This window comes from Neodiprion virginianus, chromosome 6, assembly GCF_021901495.1.
Source record: "Neodiprion virginianus isolate iyNeoVirg1 chromosome 6, iyNeoVirg1.1, whole genome shotgun sequence".
NCBI lineage: Eukaryota > Metazoa > Arthropoda > Insecta > Hymenoptera > Diprionidae > Neodiprion > Neodiprion virginianus.
The window spans coordinates 2750971-2771267 of record NC_060882.1 but is presented as its reverse complement, the minus strand read 5'-3'; the positions used below and the strand labels follow the sequence as shown (position 1 = coordinate 2771267).

General features: G+C 34.7%; 2 protein-coding genes across 6 annotated transcripts in view; one reads left to right on the top strand and one right to left on the bottom strand.

Moving 5' to 3' along the window:
- LOC124308018 (lutropin-choriogonadotropic hormone receptor) overlaps nt 1-11772 on the top strand; it is a 20006-nt gene extending 8234 nt beyond the window's left edge. Inside the window, exons 2-13 of one of the 2 annotated variants that reach the window (XM_046770304.1) lie at nt 1673-1744; nt 1858-1929; nt 2030-2098; nt 2190-2333; nt 2482-2622; nt 2747-2812; nt 3214-3357; nt 3452-3523; nt 3606-3898; nt 4370-4489; nt 4591-4785; nt 4848-11772. In XM_046770304.1, the coding sequence (XP_046626260.1) occupies nt 1673-1744; nt 1858-1929; nt 2030-2098; nt 2190-2333; nt 2482-2622; nt 2747-2812; nt 3214-3357; nt 3452-3523; nt 3606-3898; nt 4370-4489; nt 4591-4785; nt 4848-6241 (2782 nt within the window). In that variant the 3' untranslated portion in view covers nt 6242-11772. Of the gene's footprint in view, nt 1-1672; nt 1745-1857; nt 1930-2029; nt 2099-2189; nt 2334-2481; nt 2623-2746; nt 2813-3213; nt 3358-3451; nt 3524-3605; nt 3899-4309; nt 4490-4590; nt 4786-4847 lie in introns of both variants that reach the window. The other variant, XM_046770303.1, reaches the window with a different exon arrangement.
- On the bottom strand, nt 11375-20297 carry LOC124308022 (stromal interaction molecule homolog). Of its 4 annotated transcripts, XM_046770313.1 has the most exons (12): nt 19705-19839; nt 19263-19269; nt 18565-18704; nt 18334-18453; nt 17977-18089; nt 17792-17907; nt 17537-17706; nt 17290-17433; nt 16953-17120; nt 16586-16850; nt 16250-16324; nt 11375-12610 (listed from the first exon to the last, which is right to left on the bottom strand). In XM_046770313.1, exons 3-12 carry the CDS (start codon nt 18664-18666, stop codon nt 12141-12143), a joined length of 1743 nt encoding a protein of 580 aa, XP_046626269.1. In that variant the 5' UTR covers nt 18667-18704; nt 19263-19269; nt 19705-19839; the 3' UTR covers nt 11375-12140. The 4 variants fall into 4 exon arrangements, with proteins under 4 accessions (XP_046626269.1, XP_046626267.1, XP_046626268.1 ...); XM_046770311.1 differs by lacking the exon at nt 19263-19269 and having other exon boundaries at nt 19705-20297; XM_046770312.1 differs by lacking the exon at nt 19263-19269 and having other exon boundaries at nt 11375-12592; nt 19705-20296.

The window sequence follows — 20297 nt, the reverse complement described above, 5'->3', positions numbered from 1 at the left end:
AGTGGAAAAGAATTTTGAAATTGAGAATCTTTATTTCAGGCTCCATTTTCCAGATTTAATCTATATACGCATTATTTCTCGAGTATAATCCTATATATTCAATTTTAAGTCACTCGCGTTAAATTTGTAAAATGGAAACTTTGACTTCACGGTCGTTATACGCGATAGACAAAATATTTTTTTTTAATTTTCACCTTACTCACTTTGTAGCTTTAATTACTTCCTTAAAAATGGTTTGTTTTTTTTCCACGCCAAGTTATCCAGTATCAAGCGAAATAGTGTCTGAAAAACTTTGATCGTACGTAGGAAGTGAAAAAACGATTATTAGTACATGGCTAGAGATTCAACCTCTGAGTGTCACCTTTCTTAATCTTTAGTCAAAAATTATTGTCTCAATAACTGGAAAATTTAACAGCTGTTCAGAGATTGTCCTTAAAATTCGGTAATCGAATTTATAGTGTTCCTTAAAATGGCAATCGTGTTTTCCCGTCTTGCCAACTCTAGGACTAGAGATTTTTCTCTGTTTTTAAATTATCCTTACGTTCTTTAATACCCAAGTTCAAACAAAAAATGGCGACTCTTATTTGTCTACCTCCACCATTAGAATTACCGAGTTTTTTCACTTGCTACTCATCGTTAGGACCAATAAGTTTTTCGTGCACTATTTCACTTGACATTGGATAACTTGACAAGAAAAAATGGTACAGACGTAATAATAGGGGAAAAAAAAAGAACACCACACAAAACGACAAAAAAAAACTGCAAAATGAATAACTTGAAAATCTTTAAAAAAGAAATTCTTGAAAAAAGAAGATTGACTTGCCATATTTGACATTTAAGCGTGAGAGTAAAGGTAGGATTACTTGAGAAAATATACGTAGGGAGTAAATCTGGAGAATGGTGTTTGAACCGAAGATTTTCAGTTTCAATATCATTTTCCACTTGGAATTTACGCAAAGTTACAGCGTTTCAAAGTTGGACCTTTCGTCGGCCGATAAAGGAAGGGAGGGGCAGGACATTAATTTTTTCGATTTACGAGTGATGTGTATACGAAATTTACGAGATTGATATGCGTTATCATCTCCGGTCTGATGTAAAGATATATTATACGCATAGCTTCGTTCGAGTCATATAAAACTCATGTTTATCAATGTATATAATACGTATTATGTATATATGTATATACTGATGTATACGTATGTTATTAAACTTCCTGCATAAGGCATTTCTCGTTCCCCCTCAACACATGAACGGTTCTTCATCAATCAGTGTCTATCTGACGCGATAATCAATCACGACACTTTTGGTTTAGTGACAGTTATTAATCTGGACAATGCTATTCCAACGGGTTTACAGTAATTTCCATGCAGAATATCGTATTTATCCGTATGTATGTCATCACGTATGTATTTGTGTATGTATACGTTTTTGTTTATAATTAAGCCTACGTGTAGCAGCAAGAAATATTTTCTTTTTAAATCATGATGTTATCACACGTTATATTTATATTATGATGGTTTAATAAGAGGTTTCGAAGTGACGCGTAATCCTGATTAATTTTGACATTTCATAATCACCTGTGCATAATCTGGCAAGATTTTATATTTTATTATCATATTTTGTATTCATCCACTTGTGTGAACTCAACTAAATTTATTTTCTTTTGTTACAGCGATTTATCAAGCAACAATATAACTAACATTCCGGCCTTTGCATTTCATCAGTTTTGTACACTTCAAGTTTTGTAAGTATTTCATCGTAAGCCTCTCGGTATGTGAACTGACCCAGTGCTCGCATACCTTACAATGATATTTACACATATTTTCAACACTTGAAAATGTATTATTTTTGCGACAGGTCTTTTCGGCGTAATCATTTGGTTTCAATCAGCATCGACGCGTTTGTTAATTCAACGAATTTAAAAGTGCTGTGAGTAGATTTTTTTCAATTGTCAGGAAGGACGGGGAGCAGATTCATATTATACTACTACATTATTGATTAATTGTGAATTTTCAAATGTTACTTGCAGAGAACTTGACGACAATCTGCTAACAGAAATACCGAGAGCTATCGTACAGCTACAGAACCTCGAGGACTTGTAAGCACAATTATCATTTATCATTAACGGTTTAATGGAACTACGAAATTCTATTACTCGTACTTCTTTGATGCCATATTTCAAATCCAAGGTCTATAACGAATAATCGAATACAAAGGATAGAAGGCGGATTGCTACAGCACTTGGGAAATCTGGAGTCCTTGGATCTGAGAGGAAATCCCATAAAAGAAATACATCCTGATAGCTTTCAGGAACTCAAGAAACTTCGTAAACTGTTAGTATCTGTAACTGGCAAAAAAAAAAGTCTATTGATTTCATTAAACAAATGCGAGTAAAACGCTAAACATGCCTGCCTAGGAATGATTCTATTCTCCGCTATCCAACATTAAATAAACAGCTTGTCTGTGTATTTTATCTTTCAGGATTCTGTCCAACGTTAGGGACTTGAAAGAGTTCCCAAATCTGAACGGAACTGGAGCACTGGAATTGCTAAGACTAGATCGCGCTCGACTGAAGGAGGTACCGGCTGGACTTTGTCGAACATGTCCAAAACTTAAGAGTTTGTAAGTTTTGAAATAGGTTTATTTATGCGTTGCATCTCATGTATGCGGTATCCCGACAGGTTACGCATCAACGGCATATTTATTTATATAATCGTCCAGTTTTATTTTTTCTTTATTTTTTCAGAGACCTGAAATCCAATTACTTGACACGCATTCCAAATTTGACAGAGTGCAGTGATCTTCGTGTTTTGTAAGTATTTAACAACTCTCTCTCTCTCTCTAAACACACACACACACGCACACACACACACACACACGCACACACACACATATATATATATATATCTGATTCTCTGTTGGTTTTTCTTTTTTCCGAGTTTCCCCAATTTTGTCTGTACTGATGCATGCACTGCAGTTGTTCATAAGTGTAATGGTCAGTGGCGATCGAATGGTCGATCATAGCTTTTAGGCCAGTCGATCGCGACACAGCAAAGAAAAATTCATGACTCTGTCAAAAACATATTTCATTCAATTCTGTGGAAAAGATCTGAAATCCGTAGATCGCACAGAGTCTGGACAGTAAACAGTAGATCCTAGATCTGATTAAATTGGCTATTCCTGATCTGTAGTAACTTGAATATCTGTTTTCAGGGACCTGACTAGTAACATGATTTCTTCGTTATCTGGACAACCTTTTAAAAATCTCTCTGCGCTACATGATTTACTTCTGTCAAATAACAATCTACGATCACTACCAGGAGATGGTTTCGATGGTCTATTCAAATTGCAAGTTCTGTAAGTTTCAGTTTTGATTGATCCAAGAATGGATAAAAGAATTTTCTTAATTTACTTGATGAATAAATCAAAATAAAAATTAAATATGTTACAGAGATCTTGAAAGTAATTACATTGAATACATACATCCGGATACATTCAGAGAGAATAAACACCTTGAAGATCTGTAAGTGTAATATCGAGTTGCGATATAGGAGTGGATCGAATTACCTTGTTGATTATTCTTACACACGATCTCTGTCTTTCAGAAATCTTGGAAACAACATATTTCCAACTTTGCCAACGGCTGGACTTTCTCAGTTACTGCATTTGAAAACGTTCAATAATCCTGCGCTCAAGGAATTTCCAGCACCCGAAATGTTTCCCCGCGTTCAGACTATGGTATTGTCTTATGCTTACCATTGCTGTGCTTTTCTTACCATGGAATTGGACGAACCAATTACCAAATCACCGGTAGAAGAGTCGGTACTTTTTCCTACCAATAATAAATTCGACATGAGTCTTTGGAATTCTAGTCTCACTGATATTTGGCCACAGTTACGTAAGTATAAGTACATAATTTATTATAATTTAGCTGCATGTATAAAACTTTGCACACTCAATACCAAAAGAACGATAGAAAATAGAAGGGTATTACTATAAATATATTATTATTATAAAAATGAAGGGTATTGGTAGTAAAGTTTCATTTGTAATACATTCTTCAGAATCTTTTCATTTATTTTTTTATTCCAATCACACTTAATGCTGCAAAATGTTGGAACATAACATGTTGTTAACAAATATCTTTCGAATATAGAATCAATAATTGCATAGAAGTTCAAAGAAAATCGCAGAAACAAAATTGCTCGGCGTTATAGTAACAACTAATTGAATAAATGTGTAACACTTTGGTATTGGTATGAAATTGTTTGGAAAAAGTTTGCAGCACTGAAGTGATGAAATTTTTTAGATAACTTGAGCAACAAATTTGGAACAGAAATAAATGAACTTTGGGATAACTTTGGTTCAGATTTTACATACCCTGGTAACCTGCCTGCCTATGTGGAGGATTATTTTGAGGACCAGGAAGGACGAAGTACGATTCCAAGTCATTTGGCACCGTTGCACGTACAGTGCCTGCCCCAGCCTGGTTTGTTTCTCCACATACCGACCTCTCGGTTCCCTAAGAATTTCGATTCCAGAATACCCGACCCAGGCATTAATTATGTCAACTGTATAATTCAATTCCAGGACCCTTTTTGCCATGTCAAGACTTGTTCGACTGGTGGACCTTGCGCTGTGGAGTTTGGATCGTCTTTCTCCTGGCCATGCTTGGAAACGGCACCGTTGTATTTGTTCTGATCTTTTCAAGGAGTAAGATGGACGTACCAAGGTTTTTGGTATGCAATTTGGCTGCCGCCGATTTCTTCATGGGTGTCTACTTGGGTAAGTGAACTGAACGTTTCTTTGTCCATGTCGTTTTAATCTATTCTCGTACCCCTGTCCAGGCTTGTTAGCGGTGGTCGATGCCTCGACACTCGGCGAATTTAGGATGTACGCCATTCGATGGCAGATGTCTACTGGATGTCAACTTGCCGGTTTTCTCGGTGTTCTCAGCTCTGAATTAAGTGTTTACACCCTTGCGGTGATAACTTTGGAAAGAAATTATGCCATTACTCACGCAATGCATCTTAATAAACGGCTATCTCTGAAACACGCCGGATACATTATGACCGTTGGATGGGGATTTGCTCTCTCAATGGCAACATTACCCCTGCTTGGCGTATCTGACTACCGAAAATTTGCAATATGTTTACCATTTGAAACAACAGGGACAGTTTCTCTTACATATGTAGTTTTTTTAATGCTCATTAACGGAGTAGCATTTTTAATTCTGATGGGATGCTACCTGAAAATGTATTGCGCTATTCGTGGCTCCCAGGCATGGAATTCAAATGATTCGAGAATCGCCAAACGAATGGCTCTTCTGGTATTTACAGACTTCTTATGCTGGTCTCCGATAGCATTTTTTTCACTCACTGCAACATTTGGCCTACAGTTGGTTTCGTTGGAGCAGGCGAAAGTATTTGCCGTGTTCGTTCTACCCTTAAATTCATGTTGCAACCCTTTCTTATATGCTATATTAACTAAACAGTTTAAAAAGGATTGTGTGCTGATTTGCAAAGCAATTGAAGAATCTCGCGTAACGAGAGGTATAGGTAGATGTCGTCACAGCTCAAATTTTAGCAACCGACAAACTCCGGCCAATACTAATAGTCTAGTTGATAGATCGTCGAGGGAAAATCAAGCACCATGTGTGTGTAACACTCGACTCCTCGAAGCAAGTCAATGTAGAGGTAATTGGTGGGGAACGAGATGGTTGTGGCCGTGTACGCGTAGTCAGCATGAAAGACACGCGCGCAGCGATCAGTACGCTTATCAAATTGCCGAAATCCAACAAAAACAGCACAAGCGTGCTTCGTCTGTGTCTTCTAGTGAAAATTTTTCGTCTTCGAGATCAGATTCTTGGAGACAGACCCACCACTGCGGTATACCATTACGATTACTAGACCCCAAGAGACGGGCCTCTTCATGGTTGATAACAAGGAAACCGTCTCAAGACTCTAATCTTAGCTCATCGCGCAACGATTCCTCTGGCTCGGCGACAACTGCTAGCACTAGTACGTGGAGAATGTCTCGCTCAAGCGCTTCTCTAGAGGTGACTGCCCGTCCAGCGCCGAGACCTGTAAGGCCAAAGCCGCGATTAACGAGACAACTTGCTGTTCAAGAACCAGATCCTCCTGCGTCGCCGGGTAGATTGGCTGTTAGACTTTTGGCCACGATACCTTCAGCGGCTGAAATGAGTGAACAGCAGGATGATGATGGTGTGTTAGGAAATTGATAATGCCAGTAAAGAAAGGAAGAAATGAAATGTAGGGAAAAATATATTTATACACTTACTTAAGTTAATGACTTTACACGTGGTGTAGAAAATTTACTATTGCAACGGGGTAATGCAATTAACTGGCCATGTTAAGAGTTGGAAAAAGAATATATATATACATATATATATATATTGTAGCTATAGTAATATACATATAAGTAAAGAAAAGGCCATGACATTAAATCCACCTCCATTGCTCTCTGAAAACCAGAATGATAAATTATTGATATATATCTCCTTTCCATAGTGTATTATGTCATAGTTTTCAGTGTTTCTTTCGCTCTCTCTCTCTCTCTTTCTCGCTCTCAGCTCTCTTAATAGTTGCGTCAACTGGTAAGGATACAAACTGTTGACATTAATATTCGTAGATTTTTCGGAATTTATAAGACTGACGAAATACATTTTATATAATCCTATGCAGCAATGCCCACTCAACTGTTACATTTTAAATCCACACTACTTGACGTACAAGATCAAGAAATGCATAACTCCCGTTTATTATTATTACAGTTGTAAGTTACTCGGAGGTGGATTTGCTGATATTTTGTAAAATCGACACAAAAATATATTGTTATTAAAAAATTTGCACGGAACTGAATTACACACTGATTCATGAAAGGTGAAATCAGCTAATGACAAGTATTGAATCAAGTCTTGTAGGAAAGTTGGAAATATTATAATTTCATCCACAACATAATTCCCCTGAATGATACGTTTCAATTTACCATTTTTATGTAAGTATTTATTATGTACAAGTATTAACATTATCATTAATATACACATATTATTTATAAAAGATTAATATATTCCGTGAAAATATACATCACATAACAACATATTCATGTGTAGCCCATTCAATTGATGTAGATACTAGGTTTTTTAGTCTAGGATCTTTTAGTCACTCATTATCAGAACTAATCAGTTGCCTCGTGAAAATTATCACAAATATGTAACTGACGCAGTTATAGTTTAATTCAAAACCAGTCCACTCTGAGAGACACAGATTGCGCACCAATCTTACAAAAATAATCCTGCGTGTAATTATTCTACACAAATTTATCCTATACGAAACGATCCCATGTAAAATTATATTTCCACGCAACGTTATCCTCCACGAAATTGATCCTCACGTGGAGTTTCGACACATAACTACTGGTCTGATTTCATGATGATATACCTAATAAGTACGTGTAAAATAATTAGGTGTAGGATAATTTTCTGTACAATTGTCATGCCCCGCCATGACACGGATAGCTAATAATTGATCTATTATTTGCTCAACGGTATATGTATAATGACAGGATAGCTGAAAGAAACGAAAGCAAGAAAACCAATCCATTTATCTTGCTCATATTGTTGACTTTCGGATTTCATTCGAGAAAATTTCATGCTACCATAATCAGTTAGATTTTGTATGCACAACACAATGTAGCTGTTTACTGTTTGCGAATAGATTTAAAGAGTTATCATTAGTTGAGTCAATTATTAATTGAAATAGAATTGCATTTTCCAGCCACTGATAGTTCAACCATGGTCAAAGAAATGATCTATATTCAGAATGTTTGTAATTTGCTGCGGTTGCCGCATTGGATTCCACTGAATACGATGCCTTCGTATTATATTACATTGAATACGTGGTCTGTGTTGCCTGTCATGTTATATCAATGATGGTGGTGACATATTTCACCATTATTGGTCAGTTAATTCTAATAAAACTCGGAACATTTTGTAGCTCAAGATGGGTAAAATAACGACTCCACAGTAGAGCCAATATATAATTACTGACTTGAAAAAGGATGTAATAAGTTGTGTGAAATGTTGATCACTCAAATATTGAAACTTTGAAACAAATTTTGTGTGATAGCTAATATATTAAGCAAACTGATAATTATTCATGCTAACAATTAAATTATAGTTTATATTCCTCGCTGTAAGATATATACGTACCCTAACGATAAGACGTTTGTCCTGCGTACATTTTAGGTAAACTGATCGTTCCTATAATGCTACTGGTTGTATACTCTTTGATGTCCACAGTATTGAATCATTATTGGGAAGAAAAATATATCCTCCAAATCGTTATAGTAATATTTAATTTTAAAAAAACTAGTAAAAGCTGCAATATTCACTTTATACACGTATAGGTATACATATTCATACAATTATACATATTTTATTGAAGAGTCCCTCCTTCCTATTGGAGTTATTTATAGCAATATTTCTACTGGCTACGTTATTGACCCGCGATTTGTAAATATAAAAAGACACGTTTTAACATTCTTCCGAAGTAACAAGTTGCAAGTGTAATAAAATAGCAGTATCGCAGCATACATTTTATATCGTAGGGAAAATTTTTAAACTTCAGAACAATATAAAACGCGACAGTTCTTTAAGCATTTTCTTGTGATTTTATTGAAATGAGTATTCTATCGTAATAATCAGAACAAGCTGCAACCTACAAATTCCGAAATTACTTAAGAACAAGATTTATCTGTTGATACCTTTACCAAGACTTTGTACTCAATAGATGAGATTTTATCCATTTTCGGTCGGTATAGCGCTTCGAAAACATCTATACCTGCATACCTGCCGGTGATTGATTAATATCGTAACGCCATTGGTAGTAGTGTCAGGGTGTCTAAGGTGTGTGAACACAACTTCGGTACGGTGTTAGTATAATTTGTTGTGTGGCAATAAGTTGACTTTGAACAACAAGAAAAACAATATTCATTTGGTGATCACATACCTATGATTATAAGCTTGAAAGATATTCAATCCAACGTAACGTTTCATGGCAATATCATAAAAGTGAACAACACTCTCTAAATTGAAGTGATTGAATAACTAAAAATTACGCATTTTGTGTCGCAACTATTTTTAAAAACGCCTAATACGTGCAGTTCATGTAGGTGGTTGACGGGTATTTTTCTACATGCTCTAATGTTTTGAAACAACAAATATTAATTATAGATATACATATATTAGAGGTAAGGAAATTGAATGTGAGGTATTTGAAAGAAGTCTGGCTATGCATTGTACGTCAAAAAGGAAATTATTCAGCATGTTTGTACCAGTATTTCTATACACAGGTATGCCAATGCTGGGGTACATTCATAATTTATTACAAATTTTTATTACACATGTAAGCTCACGGTAGATCATTGATAATTATTATACATAAAAGCATGGGGTGTAAGGACGATAATATTGTTGGACAATAAGAACTGAATCATTGAACTCATGTAAACCTAGTCAATATTTTGCAGTATATACGAAATATTATATCCTGTTCAATAGGCCTATGATTAACAGATTGTAAATGCTTACAAAAGAGAAACACAGCTTGATTTGGTTGTTTACAGATGAATAACGGTCAATCTTAAAAATGGGCAAATCGACAGAAATCGCTGTTGGGTTCGTTTGTTTTTTTTCTCCATTTATCTCGCCCTAATTCTATATAAAGATAAGTTTGAAACTTGATAGAAAACGCAGTACGAATAGCCTGCATATAGTTACTTATTGTGCCAAAGACTAAATACTTGAAGACCTTGCAATGCTGAGTTTACTATTAGGAGTCATAATGTTGTCTGTGTTTATAAATATTTAAATTCTGTGAGTGAAATTATAAGAGTCAATTTATCTAACGTATTCGTTAGAGGTTTACAAAGCAGGTAAATAAAATTATTGAGTCATTAGCCTGGCTCACTTAGCCTGTTTGTATTGAAAAATCAGCATTCTTTTTTTTTTAGTATCACGTGAACTGTTGTTAATTGATCTACTCCAATGTAATTAAAGTATGTCGCCGATAACTTGACCCGTATTTATTTCACTTTCAATTAGAAGAGGATTAGTAAAAAAAAAAAAAATCCCGAAGAAACAAACGTATTTATACTTGAATACTAATTTTTATTTCGGAAAGTTTGATATATTTCTTTGATTACAAGGAAGACGCACATGTTCTATACAGGCATTGAAATCCTTACATAATATTCATTTAAAGATATTTCAATTGCGTTACAACTAATGTACAGTGAATATGTTTAAAGGGGCCCAAAACTATTAATTTCAACTACTGGGCCATACACATTCAGATAGAACATGTTCAATTATTTTTTCAATTGATATAATTATTCATGTACACAATATATTTGTTTAGCTGTTCAGTAGAAGGAGTTTGCAAATGGATTGCCCTTATATCTCTGAGGATTTTGAATGGGATGCACGGCCTCCTTAAAAATATTCTGTACACAACTTGCCCAATAATAAGTCATGTAAGTAAGTACATGATCTATTTTATGTACATTTATGTGCCTACATCTATTTACATTCTCGCGTATGATTGATAGTTTTAATCATAGTTACGTTGAGATTCTTCTCATTTCAATATATACGTGCGATAAGACACGAAGTGAATTACTACCCTCGTTTAATCTGTATTTGACGTATGTACCCCGTCACGTAATGCAGGATTTTAGTTAATATTGGGATTAATTTGCTTTGATGGGGGGAAACAAAAAAAAAAAAACAAGGAAGTGGGTGCCACCGCAATAGACTTAACAGTGCTAGAGTAGCCGTAACTAAATGTTTGAAAAATGCTAAAGTAGTTCAAGATTACTGTTCATTTTCTGCCACTTTTACACCATTAAACAATAATGTATTAAAAGCGTAGGTATAAGTTTTTTCTATCAAGTCACTTGAGTAAAATTATTTTTAACTGGTATAGAATCGTGCGTAAACATTGGGTAATTAACTGAACTCTCGCAAAGCATTCAGCATAATTAAGAATTTAAAGTCAACAATCCAGAGTTTATCACCCAGTTTTTTTTTTTTGCTATCAAGCAAAACAATGCAACTGTCATTCAAAGACTCTTTTGGCATGAAAGGAAAAAATTTCAATATATTCCAAGAAGTACAGACTTTATTGCCAATCTTGAAAATAATATACTACTAACTTTGAGGTTGTTATGTGGTAATCAAGTTCAAGCTATCATTACACCGACAATACAACCACTGTTGAAATTTTTAAAGTTATTCAGATCCCGTGCATCTGTTCATTCTTGCTAATTAGAGGAATTTCCTCATGTTATTGCTTTTCATTTATATTTTTCACATAGTTAGGTCACTTGGAAATTCGCATTACATATATCTGATATCGTCTTCTCTGTTTTTTTTTTTATTTTATTTTTTTTTTTATTTCAGATTTATCAAATTTTATAATACACTATAACAGAGAGTCGAATTATCTTCGCCATATCATGCGATTTACAAAAGTCAAAGTTTGGAACATTATTTAACGAATACTTTTCAAACATGATTCCCACAAAATGCTGAATTAGAGAAATCGTTAGACTTCATTCTTTCCAGAAATTTGCGTTCATAGATCGTTATATCACTACACTTGATGTGTTGTGATGCAATATTCTAACATATGTGTGAAGACAATTTGTGCTTGGACCGTATTCCAACAATCACAAAACTACCGTAAATAACGTGGTCAAAAAAATAAAGTCTTATCGAAAGTTATCGTATCATACCATGAAAAACTTATTGCAATACATCACAATTTTATACTTTGAATTCTTGTTTCTTTTTTCTTTTTCGGCATTGAGAATTGCGTACATATAACGATCATTTTCCAATCATTGTTGATATCATAGCTAGCTACATAAATTCTAGTTAATTATTACAGAATTCGGTGTATCATATAGTATGTCTATTGAATTATTACAGCAAACGGGATGAGACACATGTGTCTAAACAATTAACCAAATATAACTTGAAATAATAATTCCTACTTGAGATGTAAAGTTTTTTTCCAAATATTTTAAGTATGTAACATTATGGTGACTAGTCAGGATCATGTGAGCTTAGATTTATTTTTCTTAAATGGGAAATGAAGCTTTCTGCGCCTCCTTTTGAGCTCGTCATTATCAGCAGTGGAATTCGAATCGGTTGATAAAGTTTCGTCATCGACTGACATGACAGTAGGAAGATCTTTCAGTGATTTCTTAACAGTATTTATACGGCTGGTCAATTTCTCAGCTGTATCTAACGAATTGTCAGAAAATGATGTTTTGGATAGGAATGATGAGGTAGTCGGTTCGCTGAGGACCATGTTAGTATCCTGGCTGTAAGATCGCACCATGTGCGACGTACGGGTTTTTTCTCTGGGGTGGAACCTTCGGGGTTCTTCGTTTCCTTCCCCAACGATAAAATGTACAGCTTCCGGTGGCGTGTCCTTTCCCGTTTCACTGCCAGACGAGTCTGGAGGTATTGACGATTCCTTCCATGTTAAAGTCTCGAGCGTACCTGTAGACATAATGCGATCTGCCACTATATCAAATCCTGTCCAAGAGCATCTTATTACAATTAACCAGATATACTGAAATTGTAATAAATACGCGTGTCAGTGCTTTTCATTTCCTGGAAGCTTTTCGAAAGCTTTTGGATTTTAAGTAGTACTCAAATTTCTCAATGTGAACAGTACAAAAGTTATCGAATCAAATACACCTGTATGTATGAAACAATATTGCACTAAAAATTTTTGTTATTAGTGAACATTAAATTAAAAATAGTTATTTCATGCTAGTGATTAGATGATGTAACTCCATTGAGGTTGCTAATAATCACTCCACAGCAACCGATAAAATAACATTCTCATGGCCAACAACTAAATGGTAAACAAAACATACAGATACTATGCAGAGGTGAAACTTTTTGCTAATAGCTTGAATATTATTTTTGCAAGAATTCAGAGATATTCGAGTGCTTTTAAATTCATTGATCTTTTTATCTGCTTAGGTTTTTTGATATGTTTCTTAAATACCTAATTCTATTTCGAAGTAGAATTTCGAAACCCATATATGCAAGGCGTATGTTGACGTGAAGCTTACAAGACACATATATGTATATATATCTAAGCACAAATATTTTTGAAAGCAAACTAATACTTCGATTTATAGATTCGTTATCTTTATTTTTGTTTTAACTTTTTTCGAAAACAGCCACAGGTGTTTCAAAAAAATTGGAATCTCGTTTTCGCAGACATTTGAAATTTTATTCATTACGAGCTATGCGTTCGAGTGAGTACATAATTTTCATTGAATGTATGTTAATCGCGTTCTCCGTACTATTTGTCTAAGAATAGAAAGGAAAAGAATCAAACATGTATATTCGTTTATACAGCCATTCTACAAAATATATTAAAGATAATTGTTATTATCATAAAATTCTACAGAATATTAAAATGTTCTTCATCCCACGACTATCACAATCTAAATATTACAAATTATATTCTTGCACATAAATATGTATACATACATACATACATACATGCATACAAAAGTTATTGGTGTGCAGTGACAAAAAATTCAGATCTTTAACAATATTGCTATGTATCGACTACAATTACTACAATCGTTAATATATTGGTGCTTGGAACTGAAGTGAAAGCGTATTCAGAGTTTGAAATGACTCTAGTTGCCAATTATAATGCAAATTTCAATTGTACAGTACTTACATGCAAATTCTTTTTGACATCGCTTTGAGGTAAAGCAATTTAATAAACGTAGGTTCGGTTATTTGTCCCCTTTTATTCGATTGAATAAGACCATTCGTTAAATAACGGGACATTGAAATTTGTTGCAAAAATGAATGTCCGAGCTATTACTGTAGCAGGAAATAAATCCCAAATAATTAAAAAGTGTGACACAAAAAAAAAAAAAAAATACTGGAAGGTCATTTGATATTCAGCCACAATGGTATCAACTTAAACACACGTCGTATGTACTAATCGTAGTAAATATTCACTTATTTCAATATAAAAATAATCAAAAGAAATCTTTAATATGGTTCTATATGCTTAATTTGATTTTAAAATGAATTTAAAAACTAACTGTAGCCAGCTACAGAAGGTTCATTCGAAAACTAAAACCTTGAATATTAATCAAGGTATGATTTTATTGATGCGATCCTATCAAATACCAGTAAGTATATTTGATAACCAGCCAAGTGTCATATCTACAATGGCTGCCAAGTAACAGTATAATAGTGTGTGGATAGATTAATAAGAGTGAACCCATCACTTTTTACTAAATTTGAAAGGAGGTACAGATGCACAGTGAGCTCGAAAATGTTTGTTAATAATTGAAGTGGCCTATAATTATTGTAAAATCTATGCTCAACTGTGCTATTGAGTGAAATTTCATTTGTAAGTACTGCTCGGCAAAATTTGAGAAGTAACTTCGACAAGTCAAGAATGTCCAATTAGATTTGAGCACAATCGCTCTTTTCCCTTATCTCCAGATTTCGTCAATGACGTAAATATATTTAAACTATTTTGATTACAATTGCTGTTAGCATATTGTGTCATTATCAAATTATTACTGGCACGTTATTGCTTCAAATATGTTTCTAGCACAGTGTAAAAATTCATAACTACTTGAATGTATTCGAAATAGAACATTCCTGTAGAAGTAGAATTCAAAATTATATTGCTGGTGATTCAATTTTATCCACGCTAAATCCAACAATCCATAAATTGCAGATATTAAGACTAAGTTTCGCGTTCCTTCAATATTGTAGACTTCGGTAAAATATTATAAATATAGAAAAAAAAATTACGGTCAATTTTTGAAATTAAATAAATATACAAAATGAAAGAATACCGACAAAATTAATTTTGCGTGCATTTACCGATTAACATTCACATATGCAATAATGTGAGAAGTGTGCTGTTATTCCGAATTAAAGTAAATTTTGTATATATAAATATGATAATAAATACAGCAAGGATTTGTCGAAGCAGACCCCTCACACTGACTGTAGAGACAAAGTTACAGCATTTGATATGAGAAACAGACTGACCTAACAGACAGACTAATAAATGCACGCGCTTCGAGAGGTTCTATCTATATGTTTACCACTTACGTGTATAAAAGTATACAGGATCGTGATAATACGTATTATTTGAAATATGTTACTGAAAATTCACCACACAACTTGTTTTAGATTTTGCGTCGAATATCTAACAGCAAGATATTACGTTTGAAAAATTTTCACAACAGGTTTCAAGAGTAATATAATCAGATCTGAATGAACACAAGTATCGTGATTAAAAATTCAATGTAACATATTTATTTGTCATTAAAAGAAATCAGCCACATACGAAAATGTGAAAAAAAGGGTGAAGATAATCGTATGTGTAATAAATTCATATAGGCATCGGTGACTGAAGATATGTTAAGACTGTTATGGCACGGGGGTAATTCCAGTACTCCGCACTCACCGATTTGTCTTACGGGATCCCAATGTAAAATCGAGTTGACATAATAGAATACTGAAATTTCCCCCCAAACTTTCACCTCCTTTGACCTATTATGCCAAAGTTTATGAGGCTGGCAGACTTTATATATCTTCAGTCAACATAGGCACTGACAATAGATAGTGTCAGTTGGGTTGGATATACCCGTGTCAGTCAGGGTGATTTCGTCATTGTCGGAGGTGCTTATTCGTGAGCGTTCGGTATAGGTTCCAAAATTTACCAATGATACCAAAACATGAGTGTATGTTGGGTAAACTATATGTTGATACACTTTGGTACCATATACCAGGTACTCGCCAAACATCGCCTCAGGTGACTTTAACTATTGTCAGCTCCTATACCAGGCATTTGACTAATATGAGCCTTGGTAGAGGTCCATTTGCACAATTCACTAATGTGCAAATAAAACTTATATCACTGAGATGACGCTATTCAATTTTACCATATAACGATCATCAAAATAAAAATGGTCTTTTCAGAAAAGCACATCTATAAACTAGAGCCGTGTCAAAAATATTTCATTTGAAGCAATGTGTTGGAAGAGAAAAGCAATGGTTTTATAAGTGAAGGCAGAGGTGTTGTCATAGTGAGATGAACATCAATCGGTCAATCTGAGTGCTCTTGGATGTCCAAATCCGGCTTACCTGCAGCACCTGATGTTGATGGTGAATATACAGAGCTTACATCGTCGTCCAAGTCATCTTGACTACTCATGCGCCCTGAAACACAATGTCATTCTAAAATCGACCCATCGATATCATGTGGTATTCAACATTGCTCAATTGCTCAAAAATATTAGAAAACATTAAGTTGACCATTTTTATTTTTCATAGAACAAAATTGTACTAGCATATAAGGCATGGAATATTTAACCACAGATACAGCTTTTTAGATGGTACACTGAGAAGTAATGGCACAGTTTTTATTTTTCGAATACTGATTTTGCGAAGCAACGGTTGTAAGAATGCGTAAATCCATACCTCTGAATCCAATACCTCGGCCATTTGGTGCTCCTCTATAGAGGATATTTTCGAGGTAAGGTAAACCACTGTTATTGATTATGTTGAAACCACACAGGAGCTCAATTTGCTTCCAACGGTGAACTCGCTCCTGTAACTCAATGGTAACTTCGTTCAACGATGTCCTTGCATCGACGATACTTTTGTCCACTTCATCTATGGACTTGCCATGAGTAGAAACAAATGCACCCACCAGACTGGACCTCTTCTTTCTTAACTTTTCACACTGTTTATAACAAATTTATTTACGGTATTAAGAATTTTTTGTAAACTAGAAATGATACAACATTGAATGCACCATACTTTTTATCATACTATCAATACATACTGCCTCACGAGCTTGCTGTAATTGTTTTTCTGCGGCTAGTTTCTTTTTGGTGTATGCTTTGTTCTCTACTTCATGGGTCAATTGCAACCAGTGCTGAAGACCTACAGGTGGAGACCAACAGCGATCTTCCAGTTCACCAACGGTACGTTGTAACTCCATTTTCAGCATCTGGAAATGGAAAAATGTTCAATCTGACATATCTTTCGAATTCCACAGAAAACTATTATACCAACGCAATCGTAACTATCAAGTTCATGCCATTGTATACATGAGCAGGTCCACCAAACACACATGAATGATGGATATATCCTATACAGGTTGTTAATAACAATATTACCTCGATTTCTGATTTCAGTTGTGTAACCTCAAGATCTGAGTAAGATGTGTTGAGACCCATAGTTTCGTCTTGTAAACGTTTTTCTAGATTTTGTTTCTCTGTTGCAGTACTTTCCTGCTCTAATCTTGCTCTCTCCAGTTCTTTCTGAAATTTCATTTTCAAAATAGATATTAGTATCGATGGTAGGGATTGTGAGTGAATTTAACTCACGAGACTTGTAAATATCAAGAGTATGTTGCCATTTTACCTGAAGATCTTCTAACGCAACTTCGGCCTTTTGCAAACTCTCCATATCCTTCATCATTCTAAAAAGATGCTTCTGAGAGCTTTTTTTTTGTTGGTAGGCATACCAACATCCAATCAGTGCCCCAAACAACAGTGTGATGAGAATCAGATCTTTAAGACTGTGACCAGTATCTATTTGTATGTATGAAATAATTATTATGATATGTTTGATATTATTTTTCATCTATCATTATCTGAAAAACAGGATCATAGTTACCCTTTGGAGGTCCAAATAAAACGACATCCATAGCTTTCAAGGCGATTTTTTGCTTATGAATTGGATCCTTGATTCCAAGAACATTGCTAAGGTAGTGCATGTTGTTAACAGCTAGTCTGAAAGAAATACAGTTTGACAATTGTGTAACGAGAATTTCGAACAGATGTAAGACAAGCATTAATTACCTGGGCAAAGTGGCACCAGTAACGCGATGCTGAATAAACGTTGGTACGTATTGAGGAAGATCAACATTTGATGTCAGCCATTCTGAAGTTTGTTCTATGGTCCAGTTGTGTACCTTTATCAAATGTTTTTCAAATTAAGCGGAGGATCCACTTGAAATATTTTTTTCCATCTTGTATATGAATTTGATTTGCTTTTTCCTCAAAATTCAAATATTTAAACTTGAGTTTAACTTATTGCAAGCTGCGAAATTCATAAAAATACGAAATTGGAAGTAAAAATTGTTAAAGCATGCTTGTGCTCATGGTATTCCAAATCAACATGTAGAAAGGCATAAACTATTTAGTCACATTTTGTACCTCAGAACGGAGCCAAGCCTCCCACAATTCTCTAACACTAATGTGCATATCGTCATTATGATGAAACGCACGTTGTCTCCTTTCATATCCAGCTTCGTACTGCAGTTCTTCTCTCAAAAACTGTTAATAACATAGAAACGTTAAGGACTTTTTCGATTTGTCCAAGCTCTAGTCTTGTGCGAGCAGGCATTATCGATGAACCTCTGTGAGTGTCATAGAAATAGTACTTACATCATCTGATTCGGAAAGATCTACATTTCCATTGGCGTCATCATCCAACTGGCTGTGAAGCGACTTAATTGCTTCGAGGCCTAACCGGTCATGAGAGGCCATTGTCAAACAAGCTAAGTCATCGTTACAAGTCTCTGTACCTGCGAAGTCATTGAAATGACGGTGACTGGCGCATACCATGAAGTTTTAGTCAACAAAAACATATATTGAGGGCATTCATAAAGTGTAGTTTGAGTCATTAAGCAAAAATTAGTTTGTTTCATAAAATTCTACAGGTACATACTAGGCACATGTACAAACTAACAGCAATAGTAGGGTGACTTTGCAAACTAAATGGGACAGATTTATATCATTTCAGGCGTAAGACCAAATTTGGTAACGATTGGTAAGTAGAGTAATTTTGAATTTTCTAACGACTGAGAGCTGACATGAAATTTGGAATTTGTAAAATAGAAATGTCAATATTAATGGTGCCCAATGCTGATTACTGTGTACTACTTGTTGCAGTCCTGCTCATCTGGAAGTGTATTTGAAAAATACTTCAATATTATAATTATTGGACACCTCACAACTGGTAGAAATTATTTTTAATGAAAGTGCTAGTTGTATTAAGACTTGTACATGGTTTCTATAGAAACTGAAATTGGCTTATTTTTATAATACGTTTGCAATGTTATAATTATCCCTTTCATACTTACAAATTCTCTTTTTGTAGGTGGCATTGGAAAGCACGAAAAGGATATTAGTCAAATTTCAATAAGTTTGCGGCACAAGCAGTCAAAAGTTTGTTATTTAAAGGAAATGTATATAATTTCCTTAACTATGTCCATAAATAGAATTGCCGCAAATAGGAAGGATATTATGATAATGATATTATTGACTTGAGTAAAATATTTCTTTTTGACCATTATAAATTCAACGGACACTTGTAGGATATAACGGATCTATACAATTTCACAATAAATTTAATTCAGGTACGCATGTAAATTGTGGTCAATTTATCTGCTTGAACCGAGTACGATGTACCTCTCTTAGATCTGTCAAAAATTTCACTAATCAAAGGTAGAAGCTAAACAATCTGTAAGTCTGGCGAGTATTCGTCAATGCTGTGAATTTGTATAGTTGTTAGAGAGAACTTACTGGATTCGTGTGCGACAGCCTGGGCCAATCGATCAGTGAGGCTAGAGGTAAATGCTGTTATTTTAGGTCCAGACGCCCCGGTCGAACCGGGTTGGTAATTATTGCCGGAGTCTAGCGCACCCCCAGTAGCAACTCCGTGGCCAAAACACCAGCAAAACACGTAGCACGAAAATAATCCAATTACTTCGGCATTTACGACTGCTCGCATTTTAGGTTAGATCCGATTCAACTCCGCCAGCGTTCGCCAACTATCTTTTTTTCTACTCGTGTTGGATATAAAAATCTGGCACTCGAATACACCACTCGTATTTGGTATGACAGTTAATTGGTAGCCGTCAGCGTTCAAGGTTACAATAATGAAACCGGGGGCTGAATTTTTGAGCAAATGAATCTTACTGATTTAGACTGTCGCCTATACAGCCAGTTTACGTATACAAAAATATCACAACTGAACAACGTGCCAATATTTTCCACGCCATTAAAATTATTTTAAACAACGTTAAGATTATTTCAAATTATTTAAATATCGTACGAATTAAGTACACTTGGTTCACTGAATAAAAAGGATCGCTCTGCTGGTTGCTCCAAGAATT

Coding starts and splice junctions, on each gene's coding strand:
- LOC124308022 (XM_046770311.1), bottom strand. CDS start 19,912: ATGCGAGCAGTCGTAAATGCCGAAGTAATTGGATTATTTTCGTGCTAC. Junction 18,454..18,564: donor ATCTTTCCGAATCAGATGAT/GTAAGTACTATT, acceptor TGTTATTAACAG/TTTTTGAGAGAAGAACTGCA. Junction 18,090..18,333: donor AGGCTTGGCTCCGTTCTGAG/GTACAAAATGTG, acceptor CATTTGATAAAG/GTACACAACTGGACCATAGA.